The sequence below is a fragment of the Hypanus sabinus genome, chromosome 21, assembly GCF_030144855.1.
Source record: "Hypanus sabinus isolate sHypSab1 chromosome 21, sHypSab1.hap1, whole genome shotgun sequence".
In the NCBI taxonomy this organism is placed as follows: Eukaryota; Metazoa; Chordata; class Chondrichthyes; order Myliobatiformes; family Dasyatidae; genus Hypanus; species Hypanus sabinus.
In genome coordinates this window covers 55,671,092-55,691,445 of record NC_082726.1, presented here as the reverse complement: position 1 = coordinate 55,691,445, position 20,354 = coordinate 55,671,092, and the positions used below count along the sequence as shown (strand labels likewise).

Below are 20,354 nucleotides of genomic sequence, written 5' to 3'. Positions count from 1 at the left end.
ATGTTTGGTCTGAACAACTGAACCTCTTGACCATGTCTGCCTGTTTTTATGCATTGAGCTTCTGCCACATGATTGGCTGGTTAGATATTTGCATTAACAAGATGGTATGTAGGTGTAACTAATAAAGTGGCCACAGAGTGTATTACCATGTAAAAGCACCTTCATGTTGCTCTTCTCTCTTCACTTACTAGGCATCTATCACTATCTGTTTCAGATGTTCTTTCTTCTATTAATGCTTAATAAAACAGTTATGAAGCCACAATTTCCTTCATGATTTCCAAAAGACCCTTGGATTAAAAGAATCAGAATCCAACAAGGGTTAGTATTAATGTGTGTAACTTTTGTTCACTTGATGTTTCTCTTGTGAATTGATTTATTTAGATACAGAGTGGAGTAGGCCCTTCTGGCCCACGCTGCCCAGCAACCCCTGATTTAACCCTAGCCTAATCACGAGACAATTTACAAAGACCAATCAACCTACCAACTGGTATGTCTGTGGACTGCGGGAGAAAACCAGAGCACCACATGGTCACGGGGAGAATATACAAACCCCTTACAGGCGGCAATGGGAATTGAACCTGGGTCTCCAATGCTAACCTCTATGTTACTGTGAGTATGACTTGTATGATGCTATGAGTCTATGATATGACTGCAAGTATGTTTTTCCAGGAGAATTCATTACAGCCGACACTTTATAGTCCATTGGGTCTGCCAAGTTATCTGACCAATGAGAGCTTGTTGGGTATCTGGTTGTCACTAATCCAGTGAGAGAGTCGAACCACTCTAGGATTCAGCTAGCTAAAAGCAGTAGATGAAGGGGCTTAGTGATTCAGATCAGAATCAGGTTTATTATCTGACGTGAAATTTGTTAATTTAGCAGCAGTAGTTCAATGGAATATGTAATCTAGCAGAGAGAGAAAAAAATAATAATAAATAAAATAAAACATAATAAATAAACAAGTAAATCAATTACATCTATTGAATAGATTATTAAAAATGTGCAAAAACAGAAATACTGTGTATTAAAAAAGTGGGTCATGTCCAACGCTTCAAAGTCCATTTAGGAATCGGATGGCAGAGGGGAAGAACCTGTTCCTGAATTGCTGAGTGTGTGCCTTCAGGCTTCTGTACCTCCTTCCTGATGGTAACAGTGAGAAAAGGGCATGCCCTGGTGCTGGGGGCCCTTAATAATGGACCCTGACTTTCTGAGACAACACTCCTTGAAGATGCCCTGGGCATTTTGTAGGCTAATGCCAAAGATGGAGCTGACTAGATTTATAACCTTATGCAGCTTCTTTCGGTCCTGTGCAGTAGCCCCTCCGTACCAGACAATGATGTAACCTGTCAGAATGCTCTCCACAGTACAACTATAGAAGTTTTTGAGCATATTTGTTGATATGCCAAATCTCTTCAAACTCCTAATAAAGTATAGCCACTGTCCTGCCTTCTTTATAGCTACATCAATATGTTGGGACCAGGTTAGATCCTCATATTGGTATGTGTTTCTGTTGGAAACATTATTTTAAAAGGATTCCTGGGGTTGCAACAAAAGACAATAGTTACTACGTAGGGGGAAAATAAAAAGAGGATTATCACTTCGGGCACAGTAGTTACATGCGTAATGCTTCACAGTGCCAGCAATGAGAAGAGTGGGGTTCAGTTCCCGCCCCTATCTGTAAAGACTTTGTACGTTCTCCCTGTGCTGCATGGGTTTCCTCCTGGTGCTTTGGTTTCCTTCCACGTACCAAGAAAAGTAGAGGTTATGGTTAGTAAGTTGTGGTCATGCTATATTGGCACTGGAAACATGGCAACATTCTCAGGCTGCCCAGCACACACTTAGACTGTGATGGTCATTGATGCCAATGATGGGTTTCACTGTACACTTTAATGTTTCATAGTGCAAATAAAGCTATTCTCTAAAACTTTAGTTGTCCTGCTGCATGTCGACAGTGTTTTCATGGACACTTTGAAATATTGCTCAGAATGACTACACTGACAAGGTGTAGTATCAATACGTAAAAACTATATAGGCAATTCATTACAACCAGCTATCAAAAACTACTAATATTATGGCACCCTTAGATCATGTTCAGTAACTCAAAATCCTGCATCTGCATTATAACCACCCTTTCAATTATGTTACTTTCATCTGCATTTAGATATGTCATGGTAAAAATAAGCAAATATTTAATGGCACTTCCTTTAAGAAAATTGTTTTAGTTCCTACTCACTTACAACCAGGTAATTATCACATAAATGTTTCAACCCTTCAGGCAGAGTTCCAGACAGAGATAAATGGTACCTTCTTTTTGAAGGTATTCGTGCTAAAATATTACCTGCAGACATGGGATGATTCGATTACAAAACCTCACAGTGAAGGCTCAATATATTACCTCACATTTAACCTCTTCATGATTAGTAATCATTAGCAGTGCAAAAGAATAACAATAAGCTCCGATGAAGTATATTGACATACCATTCAATTGTATAATCCCCACTGTCTGGTTATTCACTCACAGGATACTTCGTATGAATAAAATAGTTGAGAGGAAAAAGCTCAAAGTTCAACGTAAATTTATTATCAAAGTACATATACTGTAGGTCACCATATAATACCCCGAGGTTCATTTTTGAAGACAAATTAACCTACCAACCAGTAAATCTTTTACAAGAAAATAAAAAATACCATTTATGAAAATCGATCTATCATCGAGGACCTCCACCATTCAGGCCTCTTCTCGCTGCTGCCCCTGAAAGGAGGTACAATAGGTTTTAGGTCCCATGCCACCCAATTCAGGAACAGTTGTAACCCTTCAACGATCAGGCTCCTGACCCGGCATGGATAACTTCACTTAACCGATTCCACAACCTATTTTCCTCTTTCAACGACTCTACAACTCATGTTCTCAGGATTGATTGATTATGTATTTGTTTATTTAGTATTTGCACAGTTTGTCTCATTTTGCACATTGGTTCTTTGTCCACCTTTGTTTGAGTGTAGCTTTTCACTGATTCCAATGTATTTCTTTGTTCTACTGTGAATGCCTGCATGAAAATGAATCTCGGGTAGTAGAGGGTGACATATACATACTTTGATAGCAAATTTACTTTGAATTTTATCAAAGATTGACAAATATCTACTGCTCAACAGAAGAGAAATTATGCAAATAATAAACAAAGTAAACAAATAATACTTAGTGGTGGAGTCCTTGAAAGTGAATCCAAGGGTCATTGAGTCAGTTCAGCACTGAGGTGAGTGAAGTTCTCCACGCTGGTCCAGGAGTCTGACTGGTGAAAGATAATAACTGTTCCTGAACCTGGTTGTGTGGGATCCCAGGTTCCTGTCCAATGTCAGTAGCATGGCCTGGATGATAATGGTGTGTCAATAATCTCAGGATAACCCAAGTTCTAGAGATTCAGTGCTGAACTTTATAAGTGGAGACACAAGAGACTGTCGATGCTGGAATCTGGAGCAAAACCTGAGTTTCTGGAGAAACAGCAGGACAGGCAGCATCTGCAGAGGGAAATGGACGGTCGACGTTATGAGTCGAGACTCTTCAGCTGGACTGAAAGAGAAGGGGGTGATAGCTGAGATAAAGAGGCAATGGGAAGAGGCGAGGCAAGAACAGGTAAGCAATCGAACTTCATAAATGTTATAATTTTTGCATCTAAGAATACATCTCCCTCCACCAGCAATGCAAAACTAACCAAATAATCAGTTTTAGTGGTATCATAGAACATTACAGCACAGTACAGGCCCTTCGGCCCACAATGTTGGACCAACCTTTCAATCTACTCTAACCTCATTCTATCCCTTCCCTCCTACATAGCTTACTATTATTCTATTTCAATTTTCATTCTTCCAAACTCCGGTGCACAAGCCCAACCCTGCTCACACACCCCTTGCAGCAGAATACTTGCTAAGTGTGTACACTTGCTGACATTTTGCTGTGTCTTGTTCTTCATTAATACTGAATTCAAGACAACAAAGTCATGGTCTACGGGAGACCAAAAGGAGCATTGATGGAACCTGAATCAGCAAGGTGAGGCTACAGCAGAAAGCTGAAAGTCATGCTGCAAGATACCAGTGGAGAAGATTAGGAGGAGTTTTGTTGAGCACCTTCGCTCTGTCTGATGTAGGCACTGGATCTCCTGGTGGTTACCCATTTCAGTTCAACTTCCCATTCTCATTGTGACAAGTCTGTCCACAGCCTCCACTGCTGCCACAATGAGGCTACACTTAGGTTGGAGAAACAATTCCTTCTTGGGCACCTCCAAACTCATGGCATGAACATTGATTTCTGTAACTTCTGGTAATTCTTCTCCTTCCTCCTTACTATTTCCCTTCCCCCGTCTTCTTATTTTGGCTTCCGCCACCTTCCTTCCCCCTTATGAAGGGTCTCAGACCAAAATGTCAACTGTTTATTGCCTTCCATAGATGCTGACTGACCTGCAGTATCTGCAGAATCTTGAGATTAGGAGAAGTGAATGGGGACTCTTTGTGAATAGCTGACCAGCTTTACCCACCCGTCCACTCCCCCCAATTCCAAAGTAGGAAACAACACTTCCTCTCACAGGGGGTGGGGGGGGCGCCTCTTCTTCAGCCCTTTTACTGGCCCCATTCTTGGAAACAGAGATCTAACAGAGTTGATAGAGTGACCTGCCCACACCTTTTAGCAACATCTGAAGACCTGGTAACCAGAGTTATTAGTGGAAAAGCCAGAAGAGAAAGTAATAGCTCTGGAAATACTGTAATAAATTAAGTCAGCACGCTGACTACAGCACTACACTGAACAAAGACTTTATCTCCCAGTGTCAAATCTGGATAAATCACGCCTACCTGCCTACAAATACCCTCAATATATTTTTTCCAAAATAATGAATGATGACAAGTAAAAAGTCAAAGGTTGTCAAATTAATAAGATTAAAATATTCACTGAAGACTCCAAGTCGGAGGGACTGACTTTAATTATATCAGTAGGCCAGCTGTAAGGAAGTTGGATGTTTTGGAACAAAGAACATTACAGCACAGTATAGATCCTTCGGCCCACAATGTTGCACTGACCTTTCAGCAATTTAATCCTTCCTTCCCATATAGCCCTTCATGTTTCTATCATCCACGTGCTAATCTAAGTCTCTTAAATGCCCCTAACGTACCTGCCTCTACCACCATGGGCAGTGAGTTCCATGCACCTACCAGTCTGTGTAAAAATCCCCCCTACACTTTCCTCCAATCACCTCCTATCATGTTAACCATTCCACTCGATGAAAAAAATTTCTGGGGGTCCACTCAATCTGTGCCTCATCATTTAGTACACCTTTATCAAGTCACCTCTTATCCTCCTTTACTGCAAAGGAAAAAAAGGCCCCATCTCGCTCAATTTATCCTCATGAGACATGCTCTGTAACCTAGACAGCATCTTGGTAAATCTCCTCTGCACCTTCTCTAAAGCTTCCTATGAAGAGGCGACCAGAAATGAACACAATATTCCAATTGTGATTTAATCAAGGTTTTCTAGAACAGCAACATTATCTCAGGGTTTTTGAACTTAATTCCCCAACTAATAAAGGTCAACACACTGTCTGCCTTCTTAACCACCCTATCAACTTGCATAGGAACTTTGAAGAATCTATGGACATGGAGCCCAACACCCCCCTCCCCCCCCCCCCCCGTTCCTCCACACTACTAAAAATCCTGCCATTGACCCTGCAATCTGACTTCAAATTTTCCTTTCCAAAGTGAATTGCTTCTCATTTTTTTCGGGTTGAACTCTCTCTGCTACTTCTCAGTCCAGCTCTGCATCCAGACAAAGTCCCACCGTAACCCTCGAAAACCCTCTATACAATCCACAACACCACCAACCGTTGTGTCCTCTGCAAGCTTGCTAACCCACCCATCCACTTCGTCATCCAAGTCACTTATAAAAATCACAAGCAGCAGCGGTCCAGGAACAGATCTCTATGAAAGGTCACTTTTCATCTTTTATTGCTGCTGTTTCAGATATTTATATGACTGCTTGTTTTATTATAATAGTGCCAGTAACATTATACTGTCTCACATAAACATGCACCTACCTCACACTTTATATGTCAACCTGCCAATCTTCAGACCATGCCACTCAGGGACTTGTGACTGTATGTGTTGGATTGTAACCTCGTGTTGTGAACTACGGCTCAGAGGAGCAATGTAATGTTTACATGTGTATGGTTGAATGACAACTAACTTGAACTTGAACTTGAAAGAACATCAAGGATTCCACACCAAAGCTCTACAAATGAAGCAGAGGGTATTAATGTGTTGAAGACAAGGCAAAGCCTGCCTTTCTCAAGCTCAAATTGACATTAAATGTCTGGGATTACACATTACATAGAAGCAGGCCTTTCGGCCCATTGTGTCTGTGATCATCTAACATCCAGTTAACCTTGTCCCTACACATGAGGGGCAAAATATAGTGGTTCGTTATAGTGTCTAAGATGTGGAAGCATGTGGAGGAAAACCACAGGGAGACAAAGACTGGGTAAATTGAGTTGCCTATTTGAAGTATAATTATGGTGCAGCAATGGCAAGGGGTTGGGTAGTGTGGTTTGGGGACGCAAGGTCAATGTTACTGTTGAGTAGCAGGAGGAGATAGGAAATAGGATTACCATCATGTCTGTAAGTCACTGTGAGAAGTGACCTCACTTCTATAGATTTAGTGTGGACAGCATTGTAACTGGTTGCATTGTGGAGGGGCCACTGCACAGGATCAGTAAAAGCTACAAAGAATTGCAAACTCAGCCAACTCCAAAGTGGGCACTAACTTCCCAGCATCGAGGACACCTTCAAAAGGCAGTGCCTCAGAGAGCAGCATTCATCATTAAGGACCCCCATCACCCAGGACATGACCTCTTCTCATTGCTACCATCGGAAAGGAGGTACAGGAGCCTGGAGACACACACTCAACATTTTAGGAACAGTTTCTTCCCCTCCACAACCAGATTACTGAATGGACAGTGAAGCATCCCCTGAACACTACCTCATACTTTTTGCTCCCTTTTTGCACTACTTGTGTACTGGCTTAGACATCTAGAACAACATCTGTAATGTATGGCTCTATTACACTTAGAGCAATGACTTCCCTTGGTACTATGTATGAACTGTTAGTCTTCACATGTGTATTGTTCCCTCTTTCTCTCTTGCTGAAATGTGAATACACCAGTTAAAGCCATCTCCCACGTGCATGTTTTTATTTAATCGACATGTAGTTACACAGACGTAACAACATCCATGGTAGACCCCAACCAACGGAGGGCTACACACACAAATATGTATTTTTTATTGTAATTTATAATTTTTGTGAACTGTGCTGTGCTGCAAAGCAACATATTTCACAACATATGATAATGTACCTTCTTATCTGAATCTTAAAACAGGAAACAAGAGAGTGAAAACCAATTCAGTTTTAATGATATTTTCATGCAGTATTCACCAATATAAAGACCCACTTTGTAAGTAAGTGGGCATTCAGAGAGAGTGGGTTCAGTCCGACCATTACCTCTATGTTATTGTGTTTTTTATTCCTTAGCAACTCTTCACTGTCAACCGCACCATCACATTAAGTACTACATGAGGGCATTCACCTCTGGCACTGGTTTCCAGCCTCCCCTATAAATTCACTATTTTACTTAGTTTCAGGGGAGATCGGGGCGGGTGCATGGAGATTAGATGAAGAGATTTTGATAATGCAGGTGTAGTTTGCTTTAAAACATAAAATTAATGCTGGATCATTAAACAGTTGAATCGTATTTGAAATACTAGAACATGTTTTGACTTCACTTTGTACTTGATCCTGCTTATTTTGTTTATTTATTATAAAGATTTTTTACTTTTTACCTTTATATCTTGGCCCTTCATTTTTAATAGAAAAAAATTGAGAAAGAAAAATTAGCTTTATTTATCACATGTACATTGAAACATACCGTCAGACGTGCTGCTGGCATCAAATCAAATCGGCGGGGATATGCTGGGAGCAGCCACAAGTGTCGCCACTCTTCCAGTGCCAATATAGCATCCCCACAACTCACTAACCCTAGCCGTATGCCATTGGAACGTGGGAGGAAACTCACGCGGCCACAGGGAGAACGTACAAACTCCTACAGACAGCAATCGGTGATCGCTGGTGCTGTACCGTGTTACAAGAGTGTACAGAGGGTCTTGCGATCACAAGAAAAACATTTAAAGCAAATATGTGCTGTACAGTGTTACCATGGAGCCTATTTTCTTTCCCATTCTGGAGAGCCTGTTCCCTTTTTGAATTGGGATGAAGGGACTGCTCAAGTTCAAACTTATTATCTCTAAGATATGTCAAAAGAACAGTAAAGCGCTTTAAGATGTAAATCATACAAATGGGAGGAGTGGACTATTCAGTGAGATCACGGTCAATCTTTTGCCTTAGTGTCACTTTCCCATACTTATCACAGATCTCTTTTATTTCCAAACTCTACATCCCTTTTGTCCTGAGCTTCCATAACCTAACAAGGCCAAGTGCTCGGGATCCCGTCATAATCGAGTATGGAGTTCAAGACCTGACGTTTAGTGACTGGCGTGCCCTGGGATCAATTACAAGGATCAAGGCCTGAGGGTTTAATCGAAAGTCTAGAAGCCAAGACCCATCGGCTGGAGCAAAATCTGCAGTTCTCTGCAAGTCTGCTGGGGAGGTCGAAGCTCAGCATCTGCTAGCCAGAATCTGAATCCACCAGAGGCTGGAGGCCTGTCCTAGGATAATGTGCAGAGATGGGAGGGAGGAACAGGGCTTGCTCTGCTATTGCTTGTTGTGTTCTGTTTTGTTCTGCCAATCACTGTGGGCGTGATATGTTGGTGCTGGAATGTGTGGACACTTGTGGGCTACCCTAGCATACCCTTGGGTGTGCTGTTTGTAATGCATACAATGCATCTCCCTGTACGTTTCAATGTACCTGTGATAAATAAACTTGAACCTCTGAAATCTCTCAAAATCTTGAGTAAAGAATTCCAAAAGTTCATGACTTCTGAGTTGTAAAATTCACACTCATCAGCCATGGTTATGTTTTAAAACAAGTGATCAGCTTTACCTTAAGACCATGACCTCTGGTTCCAAGACATCCAGCAGGTAAGACATCAACTCACACCTATCATATCAACACCCCCTGAAAAATGTCATATGCTGAAAGGGCCATGAAAGGTACTTCGGAATTTTTTTTTTTTTTTGATTTTCTTACCTTTTCTGCTTAGCTTCCAATAAAGTCTGCTTCCTTCCCATTGAGTTGCAGATTTCAAACGTTTTTACTGGGAAGTGGGTGGGGGTGAGTGGCAGGACAGCACAGGGGCAGTTTATGATCTTCCAGTAAAATTGCGGTGTGCTTAGTTGCAGTGGCCTCTCCGGGTCCAACAAATAGAGCACATATTTGCCTTAAATGTTTTTCTTGTGATTGCAAGACCCTCTTGGGTATTGGTAATACAAAATACTGCAGGTCCAGCTCATTGGTGAGACAGACAGCAGAGGATCTGCGTGGCCTCGGTTTGCTGTGCAGACCAGGCCCTCATGCTGTGGTGTCGCCTGTTGCAACCACCCGGGGTAGGCGGCTCCAGGGGCAGTGTGGTGGAGAACAGAAGGTGCACTGGAATCTGTGCTGGGTTGGGGGCTGGCCCCTACAGGCAGGCTGTGCTGTCAGTGCTGTTCTCCAGCATTTGCTCCCCGGAAGACAAGCTGGATTGCCCACAGCATGAGATGAGGAACTGCTACATGCTTGTTCTTGCAGAAACATGGCTCCGGGACAACATCCCATGCACCATCAATCATCAGACCATGCCATTCAGGGACTTGTGCTGATATTGTTTTGTGACTGTATGTGCTAGTGTAACTATATGTGCTGTGTGTGACTGTATGTAACGTGTTTTGTACCTTAGCCCAGAGGAATGATGTTTCATTTAGCTGTATACATGTGTGTTGTTGAATGATAATTAAACTTGAACTTGTAACTATCGTGTAGTAAAAGCAGACAAGAAAAAGGAATATGAGTAGTTCAGTTGCCTCCTGAGTATATGTCAACTGACACAAGTTGGACATTCAGATCAAGGAGAATGATTGGCACGTGCAGATTCAAAGGAAAGAGTTAAGTTTCATGATTTCTTTCTAAGTAGTAAATATGATCCTAGGTGCAAGAGTTCACAGTGGGTAGGTTTACACAAGGCTATCAGCACCAACTGATCATCCCTGCTCAACACTGTGCTAGAATTACAAACAATCATGTGCCTTGCTTCTTCAGTAATTTCTTTTTCCAACTTCTGTGTGTCAAAAGCACCACCAAATATTCTAAGACTTGGTACTTTTAAGATTATGAACTTTCTCTACCTAGCAATGTAGTCATTGAGTGTATATTAGTGGTCTTCTGCCCAGGTAGCCTATCCATTTCAAGGTTCAGCATGATGTGTGTTCAGAGATGCTCTTCTGCAAACCACTATTGTAACAAGTGGTTATTTGAGTTACTGTCGCCTTCCTGTCAGCTTGAACCAGTCTGGTTGTTCTCCTCTGATCTCTCTCATCAACAAGGCGTTTTCACCCACAGAACCACCACCCACTGGATGTTTTTCATTTTTTGCACCATTCTCTGTAAACTCTAGAGACTGTTATCTGTGAAAATCCTTGGAGATCAGCAGTTTCTGAGACACTCAAACCACCCCGTAAGCATCAAAAATTTATTCCCATTTATTCCACAGTCAGAATCACTTAGATCATGTTTCTTTGCTGTTCTGATGTTTGGTCTGAACAGCAACTGAACCTTGTGACCATGTCTGCATGCTTTTATGTACTGAGTTGCCACCACATTTTTGGCTGATTAGATATTTGCATTAACGAGCAGGTGCATAGGTGTTTCTAATAAAGTGACCACTGGATGTGTATAATACACTCATAAGCAGAAACTGCATCAGAACATTAGTGGAATGGATCAAAGTGGTTTGGGTTTCTGCTAAGATAACTTGCTCACAATTCCTGCCCAAACATACCTTGTCTGAATGCAGAGGGTCAGCTGACCTGCTGCACCTGCAGAGCATCCAGACAGGTAGAACGTCCACAGTTATAGATGCCTCCAAACGTCAAAGACATTTAAAAACTACACTTAGAGATTAAACAATGCAAATTAAAATTACATTTTAATAAACAAAATAATAAAAATAAACTTAGAAGCACCACAACCTACAGAAAGAAACAAACCAATTCAAACATTCACGCACACTTAACTTTCTTCTACAACTGAGATAAGCTCATTTAGATTAAGGTAACCTTACCTGAATATCACCAGATATTTAAGATGCTCCAGACTTCAAAGTTTGCTTGTCAAAATCTGAAATAAGCTGGTCCACAGATGGCTGATAGCTAATAATTTTCCAATGGAACCACTAGTTTCTTGTCATAAAACCATACCCAGGACTAGAATCTTTATGGCAGTGTAGTAGCATATCATTGGCAGAGTCAGTAACTTCTGTTCAATTGTGCCCCTGTCTCCAGAGTTTGTACATTCTCCCTGAGACCATGTAGGTTTCTTCCAGGTACTCCAGTTTCTTCCACATTCCAAAGGCATACAGGTTACTGGGTTCATTGGTCACAAGGACGTAATTGAGTGTCATGGGTTCATTGAGCCACAAGAGACATCGTACTTAATTCCAAATAAATCATCTGAAACAACGATTGTCCTCCATTTCCTTCTACTGAATCTGCCTTGACCACCAAGTCCTCCAGCACTTGAGTTTTTTAACTGAAAATATCCCAAGTGCTTGGTCAAGAAGGTAAGGAATGTTGGCAAGAAGCAGAGTCCATGAGGTTTAGCGAAGGAATTACAGAAGGTCTGGGCAGTTGAAGGCACTAAAATTAAAATAGTGGGTGCCTAAAAGGCCAAATTAGTTGGATCTAAGCTATGTTGGAGTGGAAAGTGGATTGTATTTTCTGATTGTCTTCTAGAACCAAAGGGGGTTGTCCCAAAGTGCTTCATAAAGAAGTGCATTTGCTTGAATTTAGGAAATAGTGAGTTTGTGCCCTGTGAGCTACCAGGCAGCAAATGTGGAAAGGTTGTGATGTAGGTTTTAGTAGAAGGATAAATATTGTGAGCGACTGCAGGAAGAACTCAGGGAATTGTAGAGCCTCAGAGCATGGATCAGGATTTTCAGCACATGCCAGTCATCAAACACAGTTTTACAACAATAAATAACATTTTATTCCCCTCATATTCCCATCAGCTGCTTCCAGATTCTGCTGGAAAACTACACATAAGGAGCAACTTATTGTGGCCAATTAAACTACCGACTTACAAGTGTTTGGCATGTGGGAGCAAACCGGAGTATCCTGAGGAAATGCACATGATCACAGGAAAAACGTGCAAACTCCACACAGACAGCAGCAGAGGTCAGGACTAAACCCAGGTCAAGAGTGAGACAGCCACTCCACTAGCTGAGCCAATTTGTCGACCACTGCTCTTTTGTCCCACATCAGAGAGAGCAGCTTGCTGAGCAAGGGGCTCGCTTGCACAGCTCTTGCTCCTTGAGCTGGAGGAGTCAATGGCGATCTGCATTTGGCAAGGCAAGAGCGCAGTAATGGTCGAAGATCAGGCTAAGGTGTCAATGAGTGGGAGACACAAGGGACTACAGATGATGGGATCTGGAGCAACACACAAGCCACAGGAGGAACTCAAAGGAGTCCAGCCCTACCTGTGGAAGGAAATGGACAGTGGACATTCTGAGTCCTTGCCTTGTCCATATGATGGCCCTTAGTAGAAATATTCTCGAGCACTTTTGTATTTAAGTGAAAACAGTGAGAAAATTCCTGTCCAGATGAAAGGACTCAACCAGGAACGTTGATCATACATTTCCCACTACAGATGCTGCCTCACCCTCTGAGTTCCTCCAATAACTTGTTTTTTTTTGCTTTAGGAATCTGGAAACTGGAACAGGAGTGTTGGACAAAGTGCAATCTGTAAATAGGACGGTGCACAGCAGAGTTTAGGGAGCACGGAGACACGCTTGACTGAGAATGGTGCAATAAAACACCTCACTGGAAGCTTGGTTGCAAGGAGCCCGTCAGTCTGACAGACCAGGATGTGGCAGATACTATCATCTACCTGTTGGTTACCTGTAAACGGGAGGGAGGGGGCTGGTGAGAAGATAGCGACCGCCTCGGGTTAGATTAAATCTGCCGCAAGACTGAAAGCGAGCAAGCTTGTTTGAGGAGTTAAATGCCCTGAGAGAGTGATGCCTCTGGCGAGGAAAGGGTGCTGGGAACAGGCGTGTTCCGGTTCTGCTTGCTTTGGACTGTTGCGTGACTAAGTGCGCATAGTTCAAGTTGCTGTACCTGCCATAAGATTCCTGGCATCTCACGTACCCTCAAGTCACGTTCGCACGCAACACCGCTTTTTGTCTCCTTTGCACGATAGCCAATTGTTCAGACCGGACAATTACTCCATTTCTGGATCTCGTTACACACGAACTCTTTAATAATTCCTTTGTGTCTTACTACACGACTGCTCATAGCGCGGTCATTCAGAGAAGAATGCTAGAGTATGTCCTTCATAGCACTGTGTGTGTGAGAGAGAGAGAGTGTTTAACACATGGAAACGTTCCAGAACTAATTCCTCTGCACATACAAGTATGCACTGAATGTGCAAAAAAGTGGGGAATTCCATTTTACAGCTAAACGGGTTAAGAGTCAAAATACTTGTAATTGGAAGGTAGAAACCCACGATGTTAAAAATGTAATTATTTCAAAAAAACTGAGAGATTTACATTAAAAAATGGAAAAAAACCCACTATAAATATTGGGTGCAATTCTGTAAAAGAATGCAGGGGAGAACTGTTTAATCGCAGTTTGGAGTTCATTATTGGGTAGATTTTGTGGCAATTATCTTGCACACTGGTGGTGTAGTCCTAGTGCTTGGGAGATATTTATCCATCAACCAACATCACTAAAGTTGAGTAGAGGTATGCAATAGATGTTGAAATCTGGAATAACAATCTGTTGCAGGAACTCAGCAAGTTGAGTAGCATTTGTTGTGGAGGGAGGGGGTAAAGCAATTGTCAACATTTTGGTTGCAAAACCTGCATCCAAAACTGATCATCCTTTCACTGAAACTTTGCTGATTGTGGGAGCTTGCTGTTCCCCCATTGGCTGCCCCTTTTATTGTAGCACAGCATAGCCCACGTTTTAAAACAGGCTATGAAGCACATTGGGACATCCTGAAAGCGACGTGCTTTAAGCAGTCTGGAATTTCCTGGATTTTGTGAATCATCATCATCATTATGTGCCGTGTCTATGTGATGTGGACGATCACGTTCTCTCACTGTGATTGTTCTTGGCAAATCTTTTGACAGAAGTGGTTTGCCATTACCTAATTCTTGGCAGAGATTTTACAAGAAGTGTGACCCTAGCCATTACCAATACACTGCAGAGATTGTCTGCCTGGTGTCAGTGGTCGCATAACCAGGACTTGTGATCAGGGGACGAAGCAGGTGCTACACCTTGCCCAAGGGTGACCTGCAGGGTAGTGGAGGGAAGGAGCACCTTACACCTGCTTTGATAGAGACATATCTCCACCCTGCCACTTAAAGAATTTGTGAGACATATTATAAAGTGCAAGTCTCTCTCCTTCTTAACTGCAGAAATGCTGGTGTTGAGAGTCGTAGTCATAGAGCACTGCAGCACGGAAACAGACCCTTGGCCTATCTAGTCCATTCAGAACTGTTCTGTTGAGTCTCATCGACTGCACCTGGACCATAGTCTTGCACACTCCTCACATCCATATACTTAACCAAATTTCTACTAAAAGGTGGAATTAAACCCCCATCCTCCATTGCTGGCAGCTCGTTCCACAGTCTCACAACCCTCTGAGGAAAGAACCTCCCCCCCCCCCAACCCCCAGCCTCCAGGTTCCCCTTAAATATTTCACTTTTCAATTGGTACTTATGACTCCCTAGTTCTAGTCTCACCCAACCACAATGCAAAAAGCCTGCTTGCATTTACCCTATTTATACTCCTCAATTTTGTATAACTCTACCAAATCTGCCCTCATTCTTCGATGTTCTAGGGAATAAAGTCCATATCCTTCAACTTTTCCCTATAGTTCGTGCCCTCAACTTCTGGCAACATCTTAGTAAACTGTCTCTGCACTCTTTCAATGCTGTTGATATCATTCCTGTAGGTGGTGGTCAGAGCAGCACACAAAGCTCCAAGTTTGGCCTCATGAATGTCTTATCTCCAATGTAAAATCTCATCTCCTGTACTCAATGCTTTCTATTCATATATTCATTGAGATACACACAGAATAGGCCCTCCAGCCCTTCAGTCCACACAGCCCAGCAATCCCCAATTTAATCCTAATTTAATCACAGGACAATTTACAATGATCAATTAACTTACCAACCAGTATGTCTTTGGGCTGTAGGAGGAAACCAGAGCACCCGGAGGAAACCCACACAGTCATGTGGAGAACGTACAAACGTACGCAGCAGGAATTGAACCCAAAACTCCTGTACTATAAATCATTGGGCTAACCATTACACTATTGTGCCACCCTGTGAAGGCTAATATGCCAAATTGGATGGTGAAGTGGAGCCATGTCTCTGTCAAAGGAGGAATAAGGTGCTCCTTCCCTCCGCTAGCTTGCAGGTCACCCCTGGGCAATATGGAGCACCTGCTTAACGCCCCCCCCCCCCACCACCACTCGATCAGGGTCACATAAAGCCAAGGTAGCAGCTGGTGGATGGTCGTATGAGTAGCTGGTGCATATCCTGGTTATGAAACTACTGATGCCAGGCAGACATTCTCTGAGGAGTATTGACAATGGCTGGGGTCTCCCATCTTGTAAAGACATTACCCAGAAGATGGCAATGGCAAACCACTTCTGGAGAAAAGTTTGCCAAGAACAATCATGGTCACGAGTTCATGATCACCAACCTCAGATGACACATCATATGATGATGAATGTGCCAAAAACTCTCTTTATGACCCTATCCACCTGCGATACCACTTACAAGGAATTTAATTTTCATTAAATCATTAGACTTTGACTTTGAGAAGCACACATGTGAAAGGTATAGAAAATTCATCTCTAGAACATATTTAATGGATGTTTGTAGAATCAGGAGAGTGATATTTATCACCGGATTAATAAAGCAGAGACCAGCATTACAACTGGTTAATATTAAACCACTGTTTCACATCTTACCAGATTATATTACAACTTCCAGTCCCTGAAAGCTGGTCATATGAGTTAGAGTGATGAGTAACCTGGAATTAGATGGCAGATAAATGATAGTGGAACATCTCATCGATCATAACCATGTTGGGAGGAAATTTGATATTACATTTCAAAATTTAGAGGAAAGATCCACACGTTGATATTTTAAATAAAAGTAGGATAAAGTTGAAAGCTCAAAGTAAAATTGTTTTCAAAGTATGTACATAAAGTGGCCACATATTAGGTACATCCTGTACCTAATGAAGTGGCCAATGAGTGCATGTTCATGGTCTTCTGCTGTTGCAGCCTGTCACGGTGTGCTCAGGCAATGTTGGGGCACAAATGCAGAGGAAAGACAGACTCCAGTGTAGAGACAGTGACAATACGAATTCCAACTGAACACTGGCAGCATGGCTGAGTGACACGCAACATTCTCAAAACTGTCGCCTTCCTGTCAGCTTGAACCAGTCTGGCCATTCTCCTCTGACCTCTCTCATTAACAAGGTGTTTTCACCCACAGAACTGCCGCTTACTGGATGTTTTATGTTCTTCTTACCATTCTCTGTAAATTCTAGTGACTTCTGTGTGTGAAAACCCCAGGAGATCAGCAGTTTTAGAGATATTCAAACCACCCCATTTGGAACCAACAATCATTCCACATTCAAAGTCACTTTGATCACATTTCTTCCTCATTCTGATGTTTGGTCTGATCAACAATTGAACCTTTTGACCACATATTTTATGCATTGAGCTCCTGCCACATGATTGGATGATTAGACACTTACATTAATGAGCAGGTGAACAGGTGTACCTAATAAACTGGCCACTGATAAACTGGTCATCATATACTACCCTGAGATTCATTTTCTTGCAGGAATTCACAGTAGAATGAAGAAATACAATAGAATTAATTAAAAACTACACTCAAAGACTGACAAGCAGCAATATGCAAAAGAAGAGATACTGTGCAAATGCTTAAAAAGCAAATAATAATAATAAGTAAAAAATAAAACTAAGAACTCTGGTGATCATGGTGAGGTAAGAGATGTCATGGGAGTTGATTTTCATTTCTGAAGTTGGCTGAAGTATGATATTCCATACTAATTTGACTTGAATTCTCACTTTTATTGCAAAATCTCCAAGTGCTCCTATAAAATGATAACTTAATGGTCATTTCCGATGTGAACTGGTTACAATCTGACCATGCCGATCTCAACAGTCCCAAAAAAACAGCAAAAAAGAAGCACATATCGCATCAGAATATCCCAGGTGACCTGAAGGAGTAGGAGTGATTTAGCTCACAGACTTAAAATATTTGAATGCTGATTTCTTATACTGTAAGTGATTGTAGTTTCATTGTTAGGGAATTCATTGTTAAATCAGAATGCATCATTCTGATTTAATTTGCTCACTTCAATACCTATGTCTTCCAATCATCCCTTGAAAAATAAGCATTATAACAAGCTCAAAATTCATCTTATTAATTAAAGAAGATAACATTTCTTCTGGTCTCTACAGCAAAAGACAAACAATTTGAAGGATTTGCAATCTTTAATCTTTTACAGTCAGTCATGGGCCAGCAACTCAATGCATAAAAGCATGCAGACATGGTCAAGAGAGTCAGTTGTTGTGCAGAATGGGGAAGAAATGTGATCTAAGTGATGGACAGGGTGGTTTGAGTATCTCAGACATTGATTATCTCCTGGGATTTTCATGCACAATCGTCTCTATTATTTACAGAGAATGATGTAAAATACAAAAAAAACATTCAATCAGTGGCAGTTCTATAAGTGAAAGTACCTTGTTAATGAGAGAGGTCAGAGGAGAAGGGCCAGGCTGGTTCAAGTGACAGTAACTTGAATAACCACACCTTACAACAATGGCACACAGAAGAGCATCTCAGAATGCATAATACGTCAAACCTTGAAGTGACGGGCTACAGTGCAGCAGAAGACCGCAAAGATACACTCAGTGGCCATTTCATTAGGTACTGCCTGTATCTAATAATGTGGTCACTGAGTGTAAACGATTGGATTCCCAGCAATTTGTATTTTTTCAAGATCAGCTAATTTTTCATGTTTTGCTTTACAATTTCCAGTATTCACAACATTCCTAAACTCTAATTATTCCTTATCCTTATATTTTCATCATCATTTACTTGGCTTCAGTCTTTCATGGGTTAGTAAGACCCCTATCTATACCCAGCTACAAACTTCTGAGTTGATTTACAAGTACTGTGAAAAAAAATTTAGTCCTTCATCCTAAAACGTGAATGGTTTAACACAGAAGGAAGTTATTTGGCCCATGAGTGTGCAGTGAATGTTCTATCATGTTCCTTTTCTCCTACAAGGTTCCCTGGTGTCCAATGACCTTAGTAAACTATCCATTGATTCCGCTTCATTTTAGGCCAGTCATTGACACAAATTGTAGTAAAAATATTGAAATAAATTACTTTTGATCTTTTGCCAATAACCTGGAATTTAGTTTCCATCTGATTCTCCTGCAGGGGAAGTAGATCTTTCATGCTTTCTCTATTTAAAAAAATCACATGATTTTGAACACCTCTATTAAATGCACCATTATTCTTCTGCAACTTTAAAAACCTTGGATTCTCCAGTGTCTTCATCCAACTCATTCCTAGAGTCATTCCAGTAAATTTCCTCTGGATTCTCTCCAAGCCCTTGACATCCGGATGTCCAGATTGGAACACCCTTTGAAAATAACCACATTCTATATCCTTCAGTTCCAAAATCCCTGACATTATGACTTTAAAATAGTTCTACAAGTAATTATCTCTATCCCAACGATAAGCTTGGTTTACAAGGCAAGGATTGTATCTTTTTAGTGATGGGTGCATTCAAGTTAATTGTTACACCACATCTCATCTTAATAAGCATCGTGTTTTTAAATTGTATAGCAATTTTAATTTTGTTTGTAGCGTACTATCAATTAAAGAGCTTGTTTGCCCTTTTAATGTTTTGCTATTTATAGTGATGTATGATCTGAGACTTCAGGAGTGTAAAAATGGACCGCAGGATGTTTACTTAATACATTCAATTGACATACTTTCAATCTGATAATGTGAAAATAATATACCACTTAAAGTATATAGGATAATTCTTCCCTTATCTCTCCCATCAAGGACAGTACCAGCAGACACATGGAAACACCACACCTATATGTTCCCCTCCCAAGTCTCATAGAAGCTAACGTGGAAACCTATCACCTTTCCTTCATCGTAACCCTACCCAACAGCATTGTGAGAGTGTCTTAATGACTTCATCTGTAGTGGTGCAAGAAAGCAGATCACCATCAGCATCTTTGGCCTGATTCCCCAGAATCTGTAACATAAATGAAGAGGGGAAGACTAGTTAAGTTTCTTTGCATTAATCTCATCTCTATCAGAATATAAGAGCATTTTACAGTCAATTAAGTTTATTTTCTGCCAGATGGATTGCAAGTAAGTAGTCTGGAAGCATGGTAGTGTAACGGTTAGTATAGTATTTTACAGAGAAGGTGATTGAAAAAACCGGATTCATATCCTGAGGCCCTCTGTAAGGAGTTTGTACATTCTTCCCATGTCCACGTGGGTTTCCTCCCCCATTCCAGGTTAGGTTTACTGTGCTCTGGGCATGCTATGTTGGCACCGTAAGTGTGGCAACACTCGCAGGCTGCCCCTGGCACAACCTCGCACTCTGTTGGTTGTTGCTGCAAACAATGCAATTTCACTGTATGTGTCAATGTACATGTGACAAATAAAATTTATAATCTTTACCTTCAACCTTTAAGTAGAACATATGGTTACTTTTTTAAAGACAGGGTATGCACGTAAGTAGCACCTTTCATTATTTTTGTATGATGTAACATGGAATACAGTTTTACTGTCATTTGTGGAAACTAGTTATGTTATGGAAAATAGTCACTTCTTGTCATAAATCAGAATTAACACATTTCCATGTAATATACACTAAACTACCTTGTACTTCGGGGAATTCATTATTCAAGGTTTATTTTTGTCTCATGTATCTCTGCTTAACTTCATTGACTGTGGAATCAAACCATAAGACTGCATATCATGTCTTGAGTGGCACCACTTTGGAGTACTTTTGTACATC

At 41.3% G+C, this 20,354-nt stretch overlaps 1 protein-coding gene and 1 long non-coding RNA gene across 5 annotated transcripts in view; one reads left to right on the top strand and one right to left on the bottom strand.

Moving 5' to 3' along the window:
- Positions 1-13,535, bottom strand: part of LOC132379065 (uncharacterized) — a 57,362-nt gene extending 43,827 nt beyond the window's left edge. For both annotated transcript variants that reach the window (XR_009507281.1, XR_009507280.1), the window contains exon 1: positions 11,306-13,535. This is a non-coding gene — a long non-coding RNA (uncharacterized LOC132379065). The remainder of the gene's footprint in view (positions 1-11,305) is intronic.
- The window catches only part of LOC132379064 (collagen and calcium-binding EGF domain-containing protein 1-like), a 244,161-nt gene that overhangs the window by 194,461 nt on the left and 29,346 nt on the right, over positions 1-20,354 (top strand). Inside the window, exon 11 of one of the 3 annotated variants that reach the window (XM_059946586.1) lies at positions 8,502-9,935. The exons of 1 other annotated variant lie outside the window; for it this stretch is intronic. In XM_059946586.1, the coding sequence (XP_059802569.1) occupies positions 8,502-8,510 (9 nt within the window). In that variant the 3' untranslated portion in view covers positions 8,511-9,935. Of the gene's footprint in view, positions 1-381; positions 4,715-8,501; positions 9,936-20,354 lie in introns of those variants that run through there. One more of the 3 variants, XM_059946583.1, reaches the window with a different exon arrangement.